The sequence below is a fragment of the Stegostoma tigrinum genome, chromosome 3 (assembly GCF_030684315.1).
Source record: "Stegostoma tigrinum isolate sSteTig4 chromosome 3, sSteTig4.hap1, whole genome shotgun sequence".
Classification (NCBI taxonomy): domain Eukaryota; kingdom Metazoa; phylum Chordata; class Chondrichthyes; order Orectolobiformes; family Stegostomatidae; genus Stegostoma; species Stegostoma tigrinum.
This window is the reverse complement of record NC_081356.1, coordinates 41,060,930-41,086,019: the sequence shown is the minus strand read 5'-3', so window position 1 is coordinate 41,086,019 and position 25,090 is coordinate 41,060,930. Positions and strand designations below refer to the sequence as shown.

General features: G+C 40.6%; 1 protein-coding gene across 2 annotated transcripts in view; it reads right to left on the bottom strand.

Moving 5' to 3' along the window:
- The window catches only part of LOC125450766 (E3 ubiquitin-protein ligase UHRF1-like), a 154,063-nt gene that overhangs the window by 117,451 nt on the left and 11,522 nt on the right, over nucleotides 1-25,090 (bottom strand). For both annotated transcript variants that reach the window (XM_048526898.2, XM_059644531.1), the window contains one exon: nucleotides 11,849-12,103. In XM_048526898.2, coding sequence (XP_048382855.1) covers nucleotides 11,849-12,103 — 255 coding nt within the window. The remainder of the gene's footprint in view (nucleotides 1-11,848; nucleotides 12,104-25,090) is intronic.

Below are 25,090 nucleotides of genomic sequence, written 5' to 3'. Positions count from 1 at the left end.
TATCACCTCATCAGTCTACTCTGCCTCAGTAAAATGATAAAAAGCAATGATGACACAATACTACCAAACTGCATTTAGACAGCCACAACCTGCTCGGTTTGGGTTACATATAGCTGCTAACTTCATGATTACGTTACAACCTTGTTCCAAAAATGGTCCAAATAGGTGAACACAAGAGGCAATTGGAAAATAATTGCCCTTGACATACAGGCAGCATATAAATGCGTCAGGGGTGAGAGACACAATTGCCAGTGGGTACATCTTTTCACCATCTTTTCCTGCAACTTAGACCTGGTGGTATATTCATCTCACAGCTAAAGCAAGTAAAGATATGAAACGCTCAATAAAGCAATGGGATATTTGATTAGTTAATGCATTAAGCCTCAAGGGTGGCTCAATTAATTTGGTTCATAAGATGCAATTTCTTTCTTTGGGAGATTCACTGGGCAGAGGATTACTGTAAAAGCAGCTTTGCCACCTTAATTTTTTGGTACAGTACTTAGACAATAGGATGCTTGTTGTAGAGAGACTGCAATAAATGGGTTCTTCATGAGCAATTTAGTCAGCAACAGTTGTTTTCTAAAATTAAAATTCAAACCGATGAGCTCACAATGGATCATGGCCTGAAAAAGGATCCACAAAAAAAAACTTGCATGACTGAACCTGCAAAATTATAAAGCAGCCTTCAAAAAAATGTACTGCACAACAAGGATTAACTGGTGATTTTTGATAAACTAAAATAATCACATCAACGCAGAAACCTTAAATCACCATTACAAGTTAGTAAAAATTAGTCACAACTCAATTTCTTTGATTAACCTCAATTAGGCTTGCAATGACCTAGCTTTCACTAATATTAAACTGTAAATCTAGTGATCTTGGTAATGCTCTGGAGAATCTTGGTAGATAGCAGCATTTGAATTCAATAAGATGAAATCTGGAACTAAGAGTCTAATGATTACTGTAAAAAAGAAATCTGGAATTAGAGTCTAATGATGACCACAAATCCAGTCGAGCATTAGAGATGGGCAATAAATGCTGGCCTACCCTCTTCAGGAAGAATCATCATCATCTTGGACTCAAAATATTAACTCTGTTTCTTTCTCCAAGAATGCTGTCAGACTGGCTGAGCTTATTCAGTACTTACTGTATTTATGGCAAAATTATTGCACAGGTGCTGCAAAATAAGAACATAAGAATGAGGAGCAGGAGTAGGCCATCCGGCCCCTCGAGCCTGACCCACCATTTAATAAGAAAATGGCTGGTCTTTGAGACTCAGCTCCACTTACCCGTCCACTCACCATAATGCTCAATTCCTTTACCTTTCAAAAATTAATCTAGCCTTGCCTTAAAAACATTCAGCGAGGTAGCTTCAACCACTTAACTGGGCAGGGAATTCCACAGATTCACAACCTGTTGGGTGAAGAAGTTCCTCCTGACCTCAGTCCTACATCTGCTTCCCTTTATTTTGAGACTATGCCCTCTAGTCCTGGTTTCACCTGCTAGCGGAAACAACCTCCCTGCCTCCACTTTATCTATTCCCTTCATAATCTTACATGTTTCTGGAAGATCTCCCTTCATTCTTCTGAATTCCAGTGAGTATAATCCCTGGCTACTCGGTCTGCCTGCAAGTGCCTGGCTGCAGTGAGCAACACCTTGAAGAAAATAGTACATTAAGAGAAAGTAACAGGCAGAGGCAGAAAACCAAGGAAGAGCATCATGGCTTTGTGAACAGTACTTATTTTACTTGTCATGAAACTAAGACGCATCATCTTAGTTTCCTAGAGTCAGTATTGTACAACAGGTCACCAAGGGATTTAGAAATAGCAGCCACAATAACTCCAGCAGGACCAGAATGAGTGAAACAAAACATGTCTGACGTTGCAGTTTCAAGTTTTACTTGTTATCTTCATCCTGGATGCATACTAAATTTGAATAACTTCATAATGGAACACACACTTGTTTATCCTATGAGGGTCCTTTCCAAATTCATAAGATAATTGCTAAAGACAGGAGCAGAAGTAGGTCAAATCAAACCTGCTCCACCATTCTGGGTCACAGCTGATCCTCTACCTCAACACCATCTTTCCATTCTATTATTACAGCTCTAAATATCCTTGGAAACTCAGGGTTTATTACTAATCACACCTGGTCTTATTCATTGCCTTGTGCTTTTGTGGATGAGCATGACACCATTTATATTACTTCTGAAGTTAAAGTAGTTTACTTCTGCAGTTCAAAGCATAATGTTGGAAGGTGCATTTTGAAATTATTCAAGAGACATTTAGGTTTCATTTGTGACATTTGTTGCAAGTATCATTGCTGATTTTGTCAGACTGTCTCTTAGAAAGAAAGCGATTCATGTTTATATATTGCTTTTCATGAGCAGTCGACGTTTCATAGCTTTACAGCCAAGAAGTACCTTTTTGAAGTCTATTCATTGTTATAATGTAGGAAATTACAAAAATGAATTTCACTTACAACTATCGCAAAATGAAGCGAACAATATTCCCTCTAAACTATGTGACTAATCTAAGGCCCCATGCATACCAATTCACTGACTTCTGGATTCAGATAGGTGTGCTCTGATTTTCTGCCCAGAAACTGGTAACAATCTAGAATGAATTAGTCACCCTCTTGCTGTTTTCTCCCACCAGTTGTATTCCTTGAGGAATCTGTACCTCATTGGAAATCAGTAGCTATCGAGATAGTCAAATTCCCCTTTCAGGAGAGGTGATTGTCTGGTTCTATCACCATTTACAAGATGAAATGGATGATTCATTTGCTTTTAGCATGACTAAAAGAATATTATTGCGTCACATATAAAACTGGGGCTATACTATTGGAAAGAGTTTCTTTCGTGTAAAAGGACAGCAGTAGGTGAATGTGAAGTTAAACACGACTGATTAACACAGTTCTTTAAAGAGCTGAAACCGAAATCAAGTAGTGTCCCCGTCAAAAGTTTGGTTAGATCGTAAAGATTGAAACGCAGGTGCATTTACTAATGTAACACTAAATTTGTACCAAATGGAACACAGTGATAGTTAATCTGATTCATTATTTCTAAATAATCACCATAAAAACAAGACAATCAGAATTCCCTCTTCCATACAAACCAAATGATTCATGGAAGGACAAATTAATGCACAATGAGGCAGAATTAGTAAATGATTTCGGAGTAAAAGGTGCCATACAAGACAGTGACCACAACATGTTAGAATTTAGCATTCAGTTAGAACGTTAGAAATTTGAGTCGGAAGAACTGTGCTAAACTTAAGCAAGGGGAATTGCAATGGGACAAAGGGAGACTCCAGAACTGGCTACAGTGGGCTGGGAAAGTGGATTAGCTGAAGACAGCTCAGTAACAATGGTGGATATTTCAGGAACTAGATCACAACCCAAGGTACATTCCAGTGAGCAAGGACAATGCTAGAACAGGGATAAATGAGTCATGATTAATCAAGAAAGTTAACTACAGTATCAAATTAAAACAAAAAAATTTCAATAAAGCAAAGTAAGTTTTAAAAGCCATCAAAAAAGTTACCAAAAAGAAAAGAGGGGGAAAATAGCAATGATGCCAAACTAGCAAATAATATTAAAATGAGTTGCAAGATATTTTTTTAAAATATATTAATAGGAAGACGGAGGTGAAAATGAACATAAGCTTCTAAGGGAACAAAGCTGTGGAGAATGGGTAAATGATGGGGAACCAAGAAATGGCACAAGAGCTGATTAAATATTTTACATCAGTCTTCACAGCGGAAGACTCCAATAGCATTCCAAAAATAATAAATAATCAAGAAGCCAATGGGGAGAGGAAGTAACTATCACTACAGGGAGGAAAAAAAATGTGGCCAATATATCCCTTGGGCCAGATGGGTTGCATCCTAGGATGAATGAGAAAGTAGCTGCAGAGATTTTGGATACCTTGTCATAATTTTTCACAAGTCCTTAGATTCTGGAAAGATCCCAGACAACTGGAAAACTGTCAACAGAACACAGTCATACAAAAAAAAAGGGAAACATAAACCATAATGTATTGGTAAAACATAGTCGTTAATGTACAACCAGACCATAAGGCTGCTCTCTCATTAGAGAGAAATGACTGGTAGTGATTTAACCCAAGGCTTAGTATACCTCAGACGAGGGGTGAGGCCGAAAATGAACGTCCTTCATGCTAAGCTCAGCTGGTGCAGGAATTAACTGTTCATATCACTCAGCATCACAAACCAGCCATTCAGCTAACCGAGTCAGAAGGAACCAGGTAGGTTAAGTGAATGGTCAAAACTTGGCAATGGAATGTAATGTGGCAACATGTACTTTGGCAGGAAGATTAGAGGAGATGAATGTCAATTAAATGGAGAAAGATTGCATCACAAAGGAATTTGGTGTCATCATGCCTGCAAGGTGGAGTACAATTTTAATAGGCAAGCCAAATGGAATGTTGGCCTTTATTCCCAAAGGACTGGAGCATAAAAATAGTGAGATCTTAGTAAAACTATACAAGATATTAGTTAGGTCACACATAAAATACTGTGAATGGTTTTGGTCTCCTCCTCAAAGGAAAGATATACTGGCATTGGAGACTGTCCAGAGAAGGTTCACCAGCTTGATCTCAGGTTTGGACAGACTGTCTTGATAGAAGATTTTGAGTGGGTTGAAGTCTGGACCAAATGAGAGGTGCCCTCAGTAAAACATATAAGACACTAAGGGAGGTTGACAGATGCTGAGAGGTTGTTTGCCCTTCTGGGAGAGTCTAAGGCCACAGGGTATAATCTTAAAATAAGGGGTCACAGTTAAGACAGAAGTGAGGAGTAAGTGGGTAGTGAATGTGTGGAATTATTTACCGCAGAGCTGTTGAGGCTGGGTCTTTATGTATATCAAGGCTGAGATAGACAGATTTTAAATTAGTAATAGAATCAAGAGTTATGGTGAAAAGTGAAAATAAGGTTGAGGATTATTGGATCAGCCACGATATCAACATATGATATAACGTGCTTGATGGGCCAAACAGCCCACATCATCTTGTCAAAGCAGTCAAGTTATGAAATTGTGGGATGCCTAATGGAGTCATTCCAGTTTTGCCAAAGCCCAAATCCACTACTTGATAAAAGCAAATCAAAACCGCTTTGAGGATTTTTTTTTAAAAACAGAAATATTTCCACTGGAATGTTTAACTTAAACATGTGTGGTGTGCTAGTAACCACAATGGACAGGACAGACTCTACTATATTGATGTACTCCTTTATTGGCCAGTATAGAGTATGATGTTTAATGACCTCTGTCTAGACTGAATTCCAACCCAAATATGAGATGGTGGTCATGAGTGGTGGCAAAAACAGATTAGGAACAGGGAACATAAACAAAGAATGGGGGGAAAAAAAAAAGAGAGACTTGTGAAACCATGAAAGGATTGGGCAGTCTGTAGGCCTAAGGCCAGGCTTTAGCCAAAAAGAGAAGGGCACAATGTCAGCAGAATGGAGAAGTTTCACAATCAGCCCCTGGAGTTTGGCAGATTCAGTGGTGATAGGAGACAGGGAAATGTGCAGTTTGCCAGGCCCTGATGGTCCATCCCTAGATTTCCTTGCTATTGATGATGATATATTTAACAGTGGCCACACCAGTGAAGGCAAGGTAGAGAAATAATACGGAGGTTGACAACATGGTCATACCATCTATTTCATGAGGTTTCTCTAGGCTCACAATCAGGAAACAGTGAAAGAAACTGCAAACCAAAACGAATTCCCAATTGACAAAAGAATGCAGCTTCATTTTGTGCATCTCATTGTCCAAGCAATTTAACCTTTTAAAAAACGGTTTTTCAGAAACTGCCACTGAAGCAGAAACTACAGTCCTGTTGTTATAGTTTCCAGATTCTTAACAATCCCAAGGGTTTAATTTCTACTCATCGGATGTCCATTCTACATTTTAAGGGCACTCAATGTAGAAATGTCCAATGCCCAAACCTTGTTAGCTTTTACTTGCTGTGCCGATACCCTCTTGTCCCAGAGGGAGCGTTCCAGACCCTAAATTAATAGTGGCGGCAGGGAGTAAGACTGAACATATTCACATATCAGGACACACTGACACTCCACATAGCATTGCAGATTAATAACGAGATCATTTAAAAAAACAAAGAAATCACTAGGGTTCATTTCTAGAAGGAAGAATTTAAAAACAGTGAAGGTGTGCACAGAATTTTATATCATCATCAACAGCAAGGAAATCTAGGGATGGACCATCAGGGCCTGGCAAACTGCACATTTCCCTGTCTTCTATCACTACAGAAACCCTCATAGCATTAATGAAGTATTTAAAGCACACTTAAGAGTGCTGTGAATAGTTCTGGATTCCGCATCATAAAGATATATACAGGCACTAGTGAAGTAAACACAAGAAAAGTTTACTAGATGAACTGAGAGATTAACAGAAAAAGTGAACTTGTTCTTTGCAAATGTAAGAGCCCATGGGATCCCAGGGAATTTGGCTAATTGGATATAGAATTGGTTCAAGGAGCATAGGGTAATAGTCAAATGGTGACCTTGAAACTTGAAGCCTGTGTTCAGTAGGGTCCCACAGAGATCAGTGTTGGGGCCATTGCTATTTATGGTATATATAAATGATTTAGGCTTGAATGCAGGAAGGTTGATCAGTAAGTTTGCAGATGATATGAAAACTGGTGGGGCGGGAGAGCTAAATTGTGAGGATAGCCTTAGATTACAGGAGGATATAGATGTGTTAGTCAGTTGGGCTGATCAATGGCAAACGAAATTCAATCTAGACAAATGTGAGATGATGCCTCGTTTATCTTGACCAATTGTAAATGAATAAACGATGAATGGTAGGACCCTGGGAAGCAACGAGGATTGGTGGGACCTTGATGTGCTGGTCCAATGGTGCCTTAAGACATCAGAGCAGGGGGATAAAGTGGTAAAAAAAGCCCATGGGATACTTGCCCTAATTGGTCAAGGAGCAGAGTTTAAGAGGAGGGATGTCATGTTGGAACCTTAACTAACATTGGTTAGGCACCAGATAGAGTGCAGGACTATGCACAGTTCTACAATCTATATTGCTGGAGGGACATGATTGCACTGGAGAGAGTACAGAAGAGATATGCCAGGATTTTCTTTGGTCTGGAGAGTTTTAGTTATGAAGAGAGATTGGATAGACAGGCAAGATAGTAAGAACTGCAGATGCTGGAGTCAGAGACAGCAAAATGTGGAGCTGGAGGCAGCATCCGAGGAACAGGAAAGTTGATGTTTCATGTCAGGACCCTTCTTCAGAAATGGGGAGAGGGAAGGCAGATGGTAAATAAAGAGAAAAAGAGAGAAGGGAGGTGGGATGGTGATAGGTGAATGCAGGTAGGGAGTATTGGGAATTGCTCAATGGTCAGTGGACTCCCAATCTCAATGTGATTCCAGATTGATCTCCTAACCTCATAAACCTTGGAAGTGTAGCCTGGAACGATCTGGTGCTCTATTTGGTGTGGACTGGACGCCAGGTGCAAGCGTGGCCTGGGTTGAAAGACTGAACTTTTATTTCTACAATGCTGAACTTATTTCTCTGTTTTTCAAAGATCTTGTAACTGAAGAAGCTGTATCTAGGTATCTTTGTACGTAGGATGCTGCTGTAAGTGGGGACTTACAAACTTTTCACTGTACTCATTTGAGTACTTAACAATAAAGCTAAAAAGAAATTGAGGGGCTTAAGTAGAACAAACATTACTGGGGGGAACAGATTTAAGATCAGGGGCAAGAGGTGTAAAGGGGACAAGAAGAGTTTTTTTTTCCCCACCCAGAGCGTGGCAGAAATCTGGAACTCGCTGCCTGTAATGGTGGTAAAGGCAGAAACCCTCATAGCATTTAAGAAGTATTTGGATATGCACTTGCGTTGCCAAGGCATACATGGCTTTGGGCCAAGTGCTAGAAAATGGGATTAGACTAGCTAGGTGGTTGTTTTTGACTGGAACTGACTCAATGGATTGAAGGACCATTTTGTGTGCTGTAGGCCTCTTTGACTGACATTTCTTTGCCAAAAGGAAAACTGAGATGTAACCTGACAGGCCCTGAAAGCAATGAAAGGATTTGAGAGGGTAGAAAAAACATGTGGGTGAGACCAGAACAAGGAAAATTAAAAATCAGACACTCACTCATAATCTAACAGGGAAATCAGAAGAAATGTCAGAGGCATCACCCCCAATGGAAGTCACTGAAATACATGGGATAAAAGCATTCATAGGGAAGCTCATTCGCATGAAAGATACAAGACGATGTGTTCATAGGGTCAGATGACAAGGGGTGGGAGAAGCAAAAATACTGGCATGCCCTTAAAAAGCCTGCTTCTGGCTGTGAATTATTTGATGGGCCAGATTAGATGATAAGCATCACAAAACACATATTTCATCATAGAGAACTGCACGCACAAATAATTGCTTAAAAATCATTAGTGTTAATTTTTAGGTTCTTTAAAACTTGATTTGGAGATGGTATTACCCTCGTATTAGACCAGTCTAAATGCACTGTTGTCTTTGCTTGCTGGCTATCATGACCACAACCAAACCTCACACTAATGTTTTATGCTACCTGCCTCCAGTCAATAAGCCAACTTAATTCTATTATAACAGTCCTCTTCTCGCCACCTTCTATGCAATTTTTCACTCAAACTCAAACCCTTCTACAAATAAAAAGGTGAAACTGCCAAGTGGGTAACAGAGAAGGTTTTCTGATGAAGGGTCTAGGCCCGAAACATCAGCCTTCCTGCTCCTGTGATGCTGCTTGGCCTGCTGTGTTCATCCAGCTCTACACCTTTTTATCTCATTCTCCAGCATCTGCAGTTCCTATGACCTCGGGTAACAGAGAAACTCTTCTGCCCATCCTGACTCTGATCCTTTGTGTGGTGCTTTCTTAGTTCTTTCCATTCCCTCCCTTCCTCTTCTCTTACCCCAACCCCCAACACCTCACTTGGAACTAATTATTTCCATTTTCCTTCATTAATACAATTACTTCCTGGGCTGAAATGCCCATCCAACAGTGGTACATAACATTTGCAAACAATATTTCTAATGGAAGTAGTTCATGTAAACATGCCACACTATGAAGGCAGTGTCACTAACATGAATGATTTCCATAGAAAACATCAATAGTTTTTGTTTCCACTTTTGAATTGGAAGTTTAAAATAGGCACTGAATGTATTATCCTAAAATCAAAATTGAATTATGCAGTAATCCAATCTCTCTCTCTCTCTCTCTCACACACACACACACACAAAATCCAACACCCCAAGGAGTGCAGCAGCTCAAAAAGGCAGTTCTCCACGTTCTTAAAGTAATTTGGGACAGGCAGCGAGTACTGGCCTCGCCAAAAACACCCACATCCCATGAACAAATTAAACGAAACCTGAACTGGCATGCATTCCTTACTGTCAAAAATGTACTTGATGCACAAGTATTTCCATCATACTTTTGTCAAGTTTTTTCGATTTCATCTTGTCTAATGCCTGTAATTTGACACCCAAGGTAGGTAGCATGACATCTGAAATGAGACTCCTTGCCCACTCCAACCAAAAGTCTGCACGCCTCAATCTCTATCCAAAGTTGGAGTGTGATAACAAACTACAGAGCATTTAAACTGTTAAATAAAAGGAACTGCTATTTCCAAATGGATTCTTGCCACCTGCTGTGGTTTCCGTGACACCCTCACACCATACAGACCTCTGTGCCATACTGGGCTACAGCTAAAGCCATTTTTTTTTCCTTTCATTGTTTAAGGGATTAGGGCGTCGCTGGCTAGGCAGCATTTATTACTCATCCCTGACTGCCGAGAGGGCAGTTAAGCATCAACCGCATTGCCGTGGGTCTGGAGTCACATGTAGGTCAAACCAGGTGAGGATGACAATTTCCTTCCCTAAAGGACATTAGTAAGCCACATGGGTTTTTCCAACAAATCGACAATGGATTCCTGGTCAGCCTTAGACTCTTAATTCCAGATATTTACTGAATTCAAGGTACTTAAGACATTATCTGGGTCTCTGGGTTAACAGTCCAGTGATACCACCACTAGGCCATCGCCTCCCTGTCTAGTCCAGTGACCTACTATATGGTCCTGGGATATTCTAGGGAGTGAGGGGTTCTCATTGTCCCTGATAGGAAGTGTATGTGAAGCCCAGTCAACTGCAATTCCTCCAATTGCCTGCCAAGTCATTAATCCAAAACAACTGTGGAGAATCATCATTTTGAGAGAAAGTAGCATTTGGGTACCTAGTCCAAGTGCAGCTAGAGCCAAGCAAAAGCTGGAGTTTCAAAGGAGAGGGGAGAAAATAATCATTAATAAATCTCTGGCGAGTCAACATCTTACATTCAAGGGTTTAGATACAAGGTTGTTATACGGCATTTTTGGCAGTATATCTGGAAATGCAGGAGCCAAAGCAAACAAAAAACACCTCACCACGTTTGTGCCTTCTCTCTTGGCAAAGATAGCTCAGACATTAGAAAATTCTATGGCACCCCTAATTCTTGAAAATAAATGTTTTGCACCATTAATATATTTTCCTCCCCTACAAGTTCTTTGCATGCATAGCACCTCTTCCTTACAGCCAAGGCTGATTATTAACAAGTCAACATCTTAAATTTCCAGGTAGATAAAGGTAAAAAATTAAGTTACAAATTATAATTCTGTAGCTGTGGCTGCAGCTTCATTTAAGAGTCAGGCATCCAATGGGGAAAAATTTATGGCAGGATATGAGTAACACATTTTTGAATGTCAGCCCAAGTTTTAGTTTAAAACCAACTCCCATCTTATAATTCATGAACTATGGCATTTATCAGTGGTACATGCATCAGTGAACCCATCTGTAATCTCCAAAAGGTCAAGGTGAAGAATTCAGTGTTGGGAAAATGTGATACTACACTTTCAGTCAAGGGTTAGCATGATCCGCTATCCACAAAATCAAAGAGCTTGCACCTCTCTTGACCTTGTGTGGAGCTGGATGAGCACAGCAGGCCAAGCAGCATTTTAAGAGCACAGAAGTTATTTGTGCTCCTAAGATGCTGCTTGGCCTGCTGTGTTCATCCAGCTCCACACTTTGCTATCTTGGATTCTCCAGCATCTGCAGTTCCCATCATCTCTGACCTCTCTTGACCTTCTTCCCTTTCCCACAAGATATATCAAATAACCCTAACATATCTCTAACTAGGTGCATTTGTGACCAATGCCATCACTAAGTGCAGCACTGAAACCAGAAGTGCAAAACTGGAGTGACACTTTAGTACTGTGCCAGTGAAACAGAAAATGGTTTACTAACATTTACCAGATTGAGGTGATCCCATAGATTGACTGAAAATATTTTCTTTAATCAAGGTGCAACTACACTGTAAAAACAGGGGCATGATGAAAGTCTTCCTTCAGCTAGCTTCACTCAGAAGGGTGAATCAAAGTTAAGCCAAAGTTTCCTCAGAAAAATGCAAAAGCATGCTAGAAATGTGATGACGTCTGCATTTTATCTTCACCGTCTTAACACACCTAGAAGATTGTGTTTTTAAAAAGCAGCTCTTTTCCTTTCCCACTAATAGCGCAATGTCATGAATGCAATTGTACATGCATGGATGGACATGGCTGCCACCTTTAACAGTAGCGTCCTTTCTCCTGCCTTGGAAACATACATCCATTTCCAATTAGCCTGAAAAAAGTGTTGCCGATAAAAGGACAAAAGATTTTAGCAGTCGTTCTGATCGTCCTCAACAAGTATTAGTTAACTTACCATTGTTTAATTGGGCAATGCACCCAGTCCCTGAATCATACTTCAGTGTTTAAATTTGAGGTTAAATTATTTGCATGTTTAACAGTAACTTGCCTTGTACAACCCAAAGCCTGGATCTATGAGAAATGATCGTGTTGATGTCCCTGGACGATTTTTCTTGTTAGTTTCTTCACTAGAAGAGGTTTTGTCACATTCACTCTGTGATGAGCTACATCCTGAGTCACTGTCTGAGAGCTCAACCTCATTCTCTTTTTTCTTCACTGTAGATGAAGTAGGTTGGCGAATCAAAAGCTGAATGATATCATTCAGTCCCACGTTGTAATCAAACAGACTATGGCCATCTTCCAACTGAAAAATGGAGAAAAATGTTCCAGTCATTATCTTGTTAAAATTACACCAGAATTACAAAAAGCTCAAAATCAATTTCAACTACACAAGGGAATGATTTGAACAAAACACATACACAGCAGTGTTACTGTGCATTTCCATTTCCCAGTTAAGGAATAACTTTCACTTAAACTGATTTCTTATGTCATAAGTTTTTCTTGCATTTAGTAAGTTATCTTCTTTTTTGATTCAAAACAAAAAATTACTATTAAAAACATTTATTGGCACATGTCTTCAGCAGTACTTAAAAACTTAAATCAAAATAGAAAATGTTGTAAATAATCAGGTGGTCATCTGTGGACGAAGGTCATTAATATTTTGGCCTAATTCAGTTTATCAACCTGAAATGTTAACTTTAGTTCTCTTTCAGCAAATACTGCCTGACTTGATGAGTTTTTCTGTCTTATTTCGAGTATCTACAACAGTTTGCTTTTGTTTCAGCTGACTTTAACACTCATGTTAAGCAAACGATCCAATCCAAATTTACGCCAAGAGCAGCCAAGCATTCCACGAGCACAATGCTGCAACTAATCAACACATATTCACATGAAACTGAGAGCCACAGTACAAAAAGTAAACTTTAACATCAAACTTCATGAGCACAATGCTTAAACCCGGTCCGACAAGCTGCCAGGTTATGGGCAGTTCGTAGTGATTTTTACTCATGCTCAGTTGGTCTGTTCTACTTCGTTTCATTTTGCTTCAGAGGGTCAACAACAGGAGAGTGTGAATACCAGTGAGACAGGCAGAGGGATTCAGAGGTAGTGCCAAAGAAGCCTCGGCCTTTGAGCTTGTCCAACAGATTTGAGATCCTTGCTCCCTGTGTGTATGAGAGTGGGGCTATAGGGAGAGTGAGAAAACTGGCAATAACACAAGGGAACCATTCAAGTGTGGGGAGAAGAGACACGAGATTTACATGGATATGCAAAAGGCTGGGACTGATGAGGGATAGTCAACATGGCTTTGTGGTGGAAAATCATGTCTCAATAACTTGATTGAGTTTTTTGAAGAAGTGTTGAAGAGGATTGATGAGAGCAGAGCAGTGAACATGATCTATATGGAATTCAGTAAGGCTTCGACACGATTCCTCATGGTAGACTGGTTAACAAGATTAGGTCACACGGAATAGGTGGACACAGAATTGAAGGTAAAGACAAGACGGTGGTGGTGGAGGGTTGCTTTTCAAAGTGGAGGCCTGTGACCAATAGTGTGCCACAAGTCTCAGTGCTAGGTCCACTGCTTTTTATCATTTATATAAATGATTTGGATGTGAACATAAGAGGTATGCTTAGTAAGTTTACAGATGGCAAAGTTGGAAGAGTAGTGGATAGCTGAGAAGATTACCTCAGTACAATGGGATCTTGATGAGATGGACCAACGGCCAAGGAGTGTCAGGTAGTGTTTAATCGGGATAAATGTGAGGTGCTGCATTTTGCAAAGGCGAATCAGGGCAGGATTTGTACATTTAACGGCAAGGTCATGGGGAATGTTGCTGAACTAATAAACCTTGGAGTGTAGGCTCACTGTTCTTTGAAAGTTCCTTAAAGTCACAGGTAGATAGGATAGTGGAGAAGGCATTTGGTATGCTCACCTTTATTGGTCAGTGCATTGAATATCAGAGTTGGCAGATCCTGTTGTGGCTGCACAGGACACCGGTTAGGTCAGTATTGGAATTTTGGTCTCCCTGCAATTGGACGGGTGTTGTGAAACTTGAAAGTATTCAGAAAAGGTTTATAAGGTAGGCAGGGTTGGAGGGTTTGAGCTCTAGAGAGAGGCTGAAGATTAGGGCAGCATAGTGGCACAGTGGTTAGCACTGGTGCCTTACAGCACCAGGGAGCCAGGTTTGATTCCAGCCTCAGGCGACTGTCTGTGTGGAGTGTGCACATGCTTCCCGTGTCTGCGTGGGTTTCCTCCGGGTGCTCCGGTTTCCTCCCACAGTCCAAAGATGTGCAGGTGAGGTGGATTGGTCATGCTAAATTGCCCATAGTGTTCAGAAAGGTGTAGATTAGGTGGGATGCTCTAAGGTTCAGTGTGGATTTGTTGGGCCAAACGGCCTGTTTCCACAATGCAGGGATTCTATTCATACTGGGGTTATTTTCCCTGGAGCATCAAAGGCAGAGAAGTGACCAGCCTCGTGGTCGTACTCATGGCACTGTTATTCAGTGACAGAACTGTAAATAAACAAATACAGAACAACTTTACATGTTAACTTCAGATACAAACTGTTTAGAAGGATTCTAAATTTAATTAACATTAATTACTCATTTCTAACTAATTTGCGCTTTCACAAATTTCACAGTTCAAGAGGCCGCTGTGAGAATTTGATATCATTGTTCATTCACTATGAAATGCTTTTAAGATATTTCTAGGACTGACGATCAAATATGCCATGGTATTTTAGTTTCTTGTGTTATGTTAATGGAGGAGGGGGGATCTAATTGAAACTTTCAGATTACTGAATGACCTGGACAAAATGGGTGTTCCATTTGTAGGAGAGTCGAGGACCCCAGGGCAGAGCCTTAGAGTAAAGGGAAGACCTTTTGGAACAGAGATAAGGAGAAACTTCTTCAGCCAGAGAGTGGTGAATCTACGGAATTGACTGCCATAGAAGACTGTGGAGGCCAGGTCATTAAGTACATTTAAGACTGAGACAGATAGGTTTTGATTATCAAGGGCATCAAGGATTATGGGGAGAAAGCAGGAGAATGGGGTTGAGGAACTTATCAGCCATGACTGAATAGCAGAGCAGACTCGATGGGCTGAATGGCCTAATTTCTGCTCCTAAGTCTTATAGTCTAAGGCAAGAGATAAGGACCACAAGCAGCAACTATACAGATATATGAAGTTTTCCATCAATGAAATATAGCAAATTAACAAATATCGTAATCACAACCAGTATAAATAAACCATCCACATGTTCCCAAAACGTAACCAAGTGAAACCTGGTATGCTTGGCTACAAAATGACTATCCTGCAGCTCTGACTGGACACACCCTGAAATAGGAAGTGCAGGGTAGGTTTGGCAGTGAAAGGAGAAACGAACGACCTGTCATTTTCCTGACTCACTGCAATATCGTCAACTAGGAAAGTCAAGGATGGCTTTCCAATCTGTGTTCCCTATGCTGTGCGGCTGCACAACCGGTCAGAGGGTCCGCATATACAAATTGGTGGGCCACACCGTTCCCAGAATGAATTTCTGGATTTGGAAATCCCTGGTGTACATGAATGTTGTCTATGTGCACAGAAAAGAAAATGAGAAAAACAGATTCCCAGTGACAGGGGTGCTGAAAGAAAGTTATTCAAAATCGAACGCATAGAAAAGAGCATCCAGTCACTGGTCTGATCATATTTTATCAGAATGGGTTTTCAAAAATTCAGAATAGTTTCACTATCACCAGGGATACAATGTTCCTATACTCACTGTTGTGGGCCAAATCAAAGCCCAGTCCAGCAAAGAATTCAGAGCAACAGCCAGTTGGCATAATTGCTTTATGGAATTAAAGAGACCAAGATCACTTAGACTGTCAATAAAAACCTCTGCTAAAACAACCAGATTGCAGCAGTTCATCAAAAAAGTGGCAAATACATTAATATCCATTAAGTTACACACAGATGAAGCACTCATGAATTGAGCATGCCCAGCAGCCAAACAGTGGGGAATGAAAAGCTTATAAACAGTTTTAGTGAGAGCCGCAAGACTTGAGAAGACAAGATTCATGGTGACAACAGACTGTGCAGCCAAATGAACAAAATTAAATGGTAATTTTTAAAGATGCCACCATGCCAAATATCATGTTCCCTGCAGGAGCTTTTGTGCATATCCAGGGCAATGGAAGGAAAAAGGATTGAAGCTCTAGACTGATAATGGAAGGAATCGCATTGTCCCCATTAGTAGCTATTCGCTCTCCTACGGTGATCAGTACCCACTCCTTTGTCTATCCTACTGTTCTTCCCTCTCGAAGTTCTATCTCCACCTATCACTTACTCATTAGCCACCGTCGCCCCCCCGCCCCCCGACCTGTCGTCTGCATAAAAGCCAACATTTTCCTAGCTACCATCAGTTCTGAAGAAGGGTCACTGGACTCAAAACATTAACTCTGATTTCACTCCACAGATGCTGTCAGGCTTGCTGAGCGTTCTCAGCTATTTGTGTTTTTGTTTCTAATTTCCAGCATCCACAGTTCTTTCAGTTTTCATGGGAGGAATCTTGCACTTTTTACAAGGGAGGGAGCATGGAGGTATCTCAGCTCAGGGGCCAGATGAGCATTTTCAAAGAATTACTTTCTTCCCCCATGCAGGGTACTAATCACTGTTCATGCTCATTTTGGTCATACTTCATGTGAAGCAATGCAAAACACTAAGCCTGCCTCCTAGCTGTCCTCTGGAAGGAACAAAACCTCTAAAAAGCAGAAAATTAGATGAAATTTCAGGAGTCTTCAACATAGTTTAGCTCCTTCACCTCCAGAATAAACGGAATATCCCTTGAAAACTGAGCACTGAGTGACACAAGCACAACTTCCCAAGCAATCCTGCCCAAATCCAGGCTGATGCCCTGGCCAGGAAACTAAGCCGGTGGTTAATCATTGAAAAGGGAGCAAAATAATTAACAATTAATTGCAAAAGATAACATTTTAAAGGAGTAAAGCAATCGCTCTAAAAACCAAGAAAACGTGTCACAACTGACTCATTGTTCTGACCGACTTTGCATTAACGAACGGGGATATTCACACACAGATCGTCTCGAAATGTCAACATTCCTGCTCCTCTAACACTGCCTGGCCTGTGTTCCTCCAGCTCCACACTATGTTGTCTTTGATTTCAGCAAATGCAGTTCTTGCTATCTCTAGCTGTTATCAGGTCTCTTATGCCTGCCTGCCTTCGTCTTAGTTTTACCCTGGTTCCCCCAGCAGCATTGTTAATGTTGGTTCCCTCAGTCACCCCTTATGGCCCCAGTTGAGATTTGGGGAAATGTGCCAGTATTAAGGGAGTTTATTGTCACTGTGATCTCCAGTGCTACAAACATAGCACTGCCTCCCAGGCTGAGCGGCCACAGCTGACGGCTTCCCTGGTCATACAAAAGCATCTCTGCCACTGCTTCTCATTCACCTGGAGGTAGCTGCAGAGCATTTAGTACACCCTCTCAGAGCACTGCTCAAGGGTACTGAAGATCATGGGTCCCCTCATCAATCACTACTTACTCATCCCCAGCTGCAGACCTTCAAAGCCTCATGTCTCAGGTTATTCATCCTCCACCTCAACCCAGCAAGCTAGGACCACTGCTTGGTTAAGTGGTCAAACATTGGTACTGATCTGTGACAAAATATCAGGGATCGGACATTTATTTCCTATGCGAGATCTTGACATATTCAAGCCATCCTTTTGGGCTTTATCAGATTCCTCTTGTATTGGTGTCATCCAACCACCTCTACACAGTGAGGGGCATCCTTCATGAGACTTGACTGGTTTTCCTCTTCCTATTCTGCCATGTGCAACATCACCAATTATATCTCTGATTAGAGAACAGTCCTATGGTCCAGAAGGACGATGGCAACTTTACCCTTACCTTTACGTTTTCTTTCTAAAGAATTAAAATTGGTGCGAATTGCTTTTGTTCTGAATAGCATTTATTTTGGTGGCCTCATTGGAATTTTATACACTTTGGGTTGGTTTGTAGGACAGCGGGACACAATCGATGTCAGACACTTCTCAGTTAAGCAGTGACAGACCTCAACAGCAAACCTTTATCCAGTCTCAGGGAGATTAAAACTTTGTGCTTCCTGTCCAATTAGGTTCTCCCAATCATTATCTAAAAATTCCGGGTGGGCCCAGAGGATGCCAGTGTGGAACCACTGTCCCAGTGACATTTGAACAGAAAACAGCTGATTATATGTTCAGATCCCACATAATGGAGAAAACCAAGAAATACCTTCAAAGAAACAACACCAAATGCAGTATACCAGGGGTTCTAATGCCTGTAACTCAATGTTGAGATGCACTCCTTAACACACCATTGAAGGATTACGATCATGCTGTATGAATGGAGGATAGCTGATGGAGAAAAATACCTACATAAAAAGTGGAAATACGAGCACCAATCCACTTGATGATTTGTATGATTTCATTATTGGATTGGATTGTTTAATAAAACTACAAAATATCCAATTCAGTGGATGGAAAAGACGACAATTGGCTGAAAAAGCAGTACTTTGGAAGCAAAAGTGCTAACTTTGATCTGGGTGGGGTTCTTACAGTGATTTCCCAGCCAAAGTGACTCAGAACGAATTTGATGAATTTTGTACTGATGGCAAAGACATACAAATTGACAATGATTGCGCTCGAGGTATCTAAAGTACAGAAGTAAATCGCTCTATAACTAGTGCCACATTGCTTTAATGACTTAAATGCTTTAAATTCCATGTTTCAAAATGGAGATCACTCACACAGGAGGTTCACATTTTAGACTTTAGAGCTTAAAGTATAGCCCCGTGTTTGGAAGAACTTTTGGAGGCTTCAAAGGTTAAGTTATACATCGCAACCTAAGGAAAATACACCACTCGAGGAGTGATTAAATTCTAATCAATTAAATTAGTTAGATCACAGTTCACAGAATACTCATTACACACATTTCACATTCAACTTTTACGCCGACAGCCAAAAACAACTTGTTTTCATTTTGGTCAGTCACAAAAGTAGAGAAAAACAATGTAGCCTCTATTTTCCCTTTGTCTTCCCACTTCTCCCTCGAATTTCGTAACCAATACCATCTGCCATCAGCCACAAATATATTTCAGATATTTACATGTGCACCAGTTTGGCTCAATTGGCTTCACTTCCATCCAAATCAAATGATATGTCTTTTTGAGGCCCTTTCCAGGGTTCAGGCTCACCACCTAAACACCATCCACTGAAACAGTACAGGCAGAGTGCTGCTCAGTCAAGCTAATAAACTGAATTTACCCACTTTGGGCATGAAAGATCTATTGTTTTAAAGAACAGCAGCAAGTGTCCCAGTCAAATGCTCCTTCTGTGATCAAAATGCACCAAAAATACAAATTGAACATTCTCTTGCCTCATTGATAACTGTAATCTTGGCACACACAAAGCAGCTGACACTTGCTGGCAAAACACTAACACTGCAGTATTTTTACTGTAGCAAATCATTGAGAAGCTCGATTGTACATGGTGCAGTACAAATCCAAACCTCCTCTTTCTTCTAAAGACATTAGAATCCTGCTGTTAAAAATTAAATAGCATTTGCATGCTCAACCAATGCCATTGTAAAACATTTTATGACCCAGAACATAGGAGGAGGTACTATGGAAACAATTGTTCTCCAGCCCAGTCATTGCTTCAGACTTGATGAGCCTCTCAACTGAGGAAACAGGGTTACACTCGAGAATCAAGATTCACAATTTTGCAATCAGAGATTTTCTGCTGCAGTTTCTAGCTTCACTACAGCCAGTCTGACCATATTTTTTAAAACCTAGATTTGAATCACAGAAAAAGATCAGGCAGCACCAAAACTAACATAAAAAATAAGCAATCTTTACAGGATATGCTGATCCGACAATGTTCTGTTTAACTTCAAATTCATGCCTAAACTGAAACATTCTTGTGATCCATACACAATTCTGATCCTAGGCAATCCATCCATGCTTAGCTAGGAAAGGCTGTGCCAAAAACAATACTTTAAGCAGGGAAATCAGCGCCATGCATTGTACATTTTTTAAAATTCATTCATGGAGATCAGTGTCACTGGCTTTTTTTTTGCCTTGGAGGTGGTGATGGCGAGTAGCCTTTTGAACCACTGCAGTCTGTTTGATGTAGATACACCCACAATCACCGTCTAGAAGCACGTAAAAAGGATAAACAAAATAATCCCATTTCAGCTCAACAAACAACAGTTCCAGCTGGGGTGACCTGACAGCAATCAAAAATGGAAAATCCAGGCCAGTTTGGTTTTTGGTCACCAAAGCTGCGATGCTAATTACAAAATCCCTAGGCCACTGCCTTCACTGACGTGAACATTTTCAACCGAAATTGAAAATTACAGAGTGCCTTTTGCCTCCGTTTGAATTCAGCCACTCATTTAAGTCAAGTCGATTCAGTTGTCGGAAGAACCCTCAAGACACTCTAGGCATCAGGGAGTTCCCAGATTTTGGCACAAGGTGGACAAGATATGCCTGCAAGCAAGTGATGTAGAAGAAATGGCCTAATGGTGGCCTTCAAGTCCAAAGCAGACATTTAAAACATGTTTTCCTTCCATTTTTATTCATTAATTTAGCTCTGCTATTTATTTTCTCTCAACTTCAAGGCCCTGTCTTGGGGTGCATGGACAAGCTGACTGATTTGTCTTAGGCAGGGAAGGAAGCTTTGTGTGCCATTTGGTTGCTAGCCCTTAAGCTACTCTGAGTTCCCTAATATGAGTCAGACTAGAGCCATGCACCACCTGGGAGGAGGAGTGGGGTGAGTCACCCACACTATCCTGGCTTTCTGCCTGATAGAACAAAGAAAGTTGGGAGAAGAATGAAGGCAAAGCCACCAAAGGAACTGCAATTGGTGAGGTAAAGATAGAGAGTTACATAATTTTAATAATGAGTCAGACAGCTGCAAGGTGTTGTGGGCATCAATGCAAGGCTTGATGTGCATTGTGGACACAGGATTTAGCAAAGCCATGAAGGAATTTGCTAAGAACGAGTCCTTTCATTTTACTGTCTTGGGGACGGAGGCAATACTAGGTCAACGATTGGTGAGTGAGGCTTGGCGCAGAACTGGTTACGGGTTAGTGTGTTTTGGTCCTGTAGGAGGTTTGAGGATAGTAGGACAATCAAGTTTAGGGGTGACAAAGAATAAATAAGGGCTTTAGTAGCAGAGGGACAGTAATGTTGAACGGTTCAAAATCAATAGTGTTGGAGATATCGTATGGGGTTTGAAATTCAGTCAATGATCATGTGGAATACCAAGGATTCACACAGGTTCAGTGCGAGTGAGTGGCTGAGGAGGACATTGGGATCAATTGTGGGAGAAATGATTTATTAAAGGCAAAATGGTGTCCGACTAATCTGACCAAGTTCTTTGGTGAAGTGGTGGAAAAGCTTGAAAGTAGTCAGGTCGATGTCGTATGTATGCATTTCCAAAATGCATCCACTTCAGATCTATAGACCAATGGGAAAATTGGTATGACAGAAATTGCGTTAACTTGGCCATGAAATTGGTGAATGCATGCCCTTCTTACAAAACAGAAAGATATCAAGGGGTCTTACTAGTCTTGTTACCCTGGGATCACCACTTTCCTTAAAAAATAATTCTTGGACTGGAGAATAGCCCTTCTATGCTTAAGTTTCTTTGGGTGGCTGCCACTTTCATTACTATCACTGTGTGCCACGCAATGTGAACAGGAAGCAAACAGTGAAACAATATTCCTAGCATCAGATTGGTGGCAACAATTCAAGAAACTGTGATTGGGAGTTGTTAAAGATGAACAGCTTGAGGACTGGGTGATAGGGTAATAAAGTGCATGATTAACAAAACTGTTTCTTCACCCAAATGTGGCACCCACAAGAAATTTGAAGTCTTGTGGCACGGTCATAGTCTCCCTATCAGTGGGTCAGAAGGTCAAGGTTCAAGTCCTAGCTCAGGATGTGATGGCCACATTGAGGTTTCGTTATGATAACGTGTCCAAACAGGTTGATTTTTTAAAAAGAAGTGACTCATCATTGTCCAATTTATAAAGCAGCTTACAACTCAACTGTCACTTATCAATCAAAGCAGTGTACACCAATTCTTTAGCAAACAATTCTCAGTCACTGCAATAACAGACAGCAGGACAATTGAGCCTTCAGTTAAGTTGAGTGCACATTATAATTTCTACAAAGCTTCTGTTTAAAGAAAAATGTTCAGAAGTATTACACCTAAATACTGACATTGCTGGGTTTTGGGGCCAGCTTGTAGATCCAAAAGTGGAAATGCTACACCAAGTTTGGCAACCTGTGCTCTCCTCAGTCTAGACATGTAGATAGCTAAAATCAAAATATGTACAAACGTTTGTTTTCTTCTGTACAATACAGAACTGAACTGTACAGCTCAGGAACAGGCCCTTTGACCCAACATGTCTGTCAGCCATGATGCCAAAATAAACTAATCCCATCTGCCTGCACATGGTCTGCATCCTTCTAATTCCTGCCTGTTCATGTGTCTGTCTAAAGACCTCTTAAACATTGCTACATATCTGCCCCGGCACATGCCCAAACCGCACTCAAAAATCCCACTATGCAATTGAGTCCAGTCTTGCACTGTAATGTTGCCAAAGGAGAAGGCTAAATTTGAAACTTTACTGGAAAATAGAAAATAGCTGAAGAAAGAACAAATGAAGGATGCCCCAAATTTGAATGTGATCACAGTTTGCATTACACGCAAAGCAATCACACACAAAAAAAAAATCAGTCATTTTGTTTCCGGGATAAATATTGTTCAGAACTGTGGGCAAATTCTCCTGCACATGGACTATTCAGCTATGTAGGGAGCAAAGGAAACCTCAGTTTGAATTCTCATCCAAAAGATCACATTTTGAGCAGTGCAAGTCACCACTGTAATAGTAGCATCAGGCTAGCAAGTGAGGTACAGCCCGATAAGCTATTTGACTCAGAAGCAAGGCTGACAAATAAATCATACTTAGACAAAAGCCTACACTGAACGCAAATAGGTCAATGCTACCACCAGCATCTGGTCACATTCAAAAAGGAGGAACAGAAATATCAATCCGAATAAATGCACAGTAAACTAGAATGCCTTAATGTACCTTGGTGACAAGAGGACAAGGATCAGCTGAAGGCTTGTCAAAAGCTGTGCAACGCAGTTGAGAAACTGCAGCCCATGCGCGTTTATAGCATTAGAAGCAGTATCTACTAAGATGGGATGAAACTAAACCTGCCAAGCTGACCTTTGTTCATTCTAATATATCTGGAACTGAACCAGCTATGTGCAGCTGAAAACAGAAGTATTAGTTAGCAGAGTGCCCCACTCAGTGAAACAAAATTTCCTACGTACTTAATTTCTCTGGCAAATAGCAAAAGCCTGCAAGAGGCCCCATGACCTAAAACAAGCACAAACAGTACTGCAATCTTTCATACAAAACCTGCCTATTGTGAATTTACAGAGAGTTTCCAGCTGGTAGAATTGAAACTGATTTGCTGATTCTTTTCATCTGTATTTTCAGGTCACATAGCTCCAGAGGATTTAACAATCATTTAACAATATTCATCAATTAAGCCACTCATTTGGATATACAAGTACAACCTTGTGCTATAATCAAAACAGTTCATTAACTACTGGATATGAAATAGATATTGAAAGCTTACAATTCACATTTGCATGATTTATTTCCTTCCTCCAAAATGACATTTAGAAGTGAATAACACAATCTGCATATTGCATAATCATTTTGCCAATTCTGACCCCTCTCAAGATATTAACTTTACTGAGTTCCACTTTTGTGAGTACAATTTGTCCAGCAGTTCGATTTTTTGACTGCTTTTGTGTAAGCCCTCATCATTCTCAAGCCTAGTACCTCAAGCAAGTAACGAGTAAGTGAGCCTCAAAAGCAAATTCAACAGGCCAGTCATCTCTGCACAGCAATCATACTCTCACCCCAAGGCTCATGTACAAGCATGTATAGGCACATTCATTCCTCGAATGACATTGCCTTTCCAAGCCCAGAAGAACACTGCAACATCCACCAAATCAACACAGACTTGTGAACTTCTGAATGTGTTGAGCGAACAGCTCCCCATTACCTCAAGGGTTGCAGACGCACAGCAACTGAGATTAATATATCGCGAGTGCAATTTTCACAAAAGTAACCCTCATCAAATTCATTACTGCCTCCTCAAGACTGCACGACAACACAGCCTTACCCAAAACATTAACGCAACGCTTCCTCCTGTTACATGAAGTACTCTTTTGAAATGTTCAGTTGAACCAGATAATGAAATACTTGCAGTAATCAACAAGTTTGAATTGTTGATGATATGGTAAATAATTCATTGAAGCCCTCAAAGTGCCTGTTGGGAATAATGGGCTCAGGGAAGATGCCCTAAAGATGCTCTTTACAAATGTGCACAAATAAGGCACATGCACCATAAAACAGGGAAACAAATCATCATTATGTACTAGTTGCTGCTTATTTTGTTCAAGACATCTCTACCGTGTACAAGATTTCAGGATTAGACTCCAAAATAGCATACATGGAGGTGACATAAACAGGAAGTTTAACACAAAGCACAAGCAGGTGTTGACTGAAGACTTAAGAGAATTTTCAACGCTTGGCATTGTCTCCACATGCTTGACAATCTTTCTGGACATTTCATAAAGTTAAATATGTTAAGACACTGACACTGCCAAGAACTGTGACAAAATGTCCTGGGTGTGCACACTAAATGCTTTAAATGTATTGGAAATGCATTCCAAATAGTCGACATGCAGCAAATGTTAGCAGAGATTTCCAATAGAGCAATGACTTTGGTTCTCCAAGACCCAGCCACTTTTATGAAACATTAGAAGGACATTTTCTACAAAGGCTCAACACAAATACATGCTTTTGTTATTTGAAGAGAGACCTGGCTACTTCACACCATTTTGGAATTTGGTTTGGTTATTATTTTGCTCAGTTTATTAGTCTTCATGTGCAGAATCAATTAGGTTTTATAAAACTGGTGCCATACATTGGGTCCCATATTCAATACAGATCTAGCAAACCTCTGATATTATTAAAACTAATGGCGCTCCGAAACGTGGATTTTGAATGTTGTAGCAATAACGTCCCTCCAGGCAGCTCCACAACACCACTCCATCCCAGGTTAGCACTGCACCAATTCTGGGTGCAGGGTGCGGATCAGTCGATTTGACTTACCTCAAACACTGAATTATGAAAGGCAATGACAGAAAGCACAA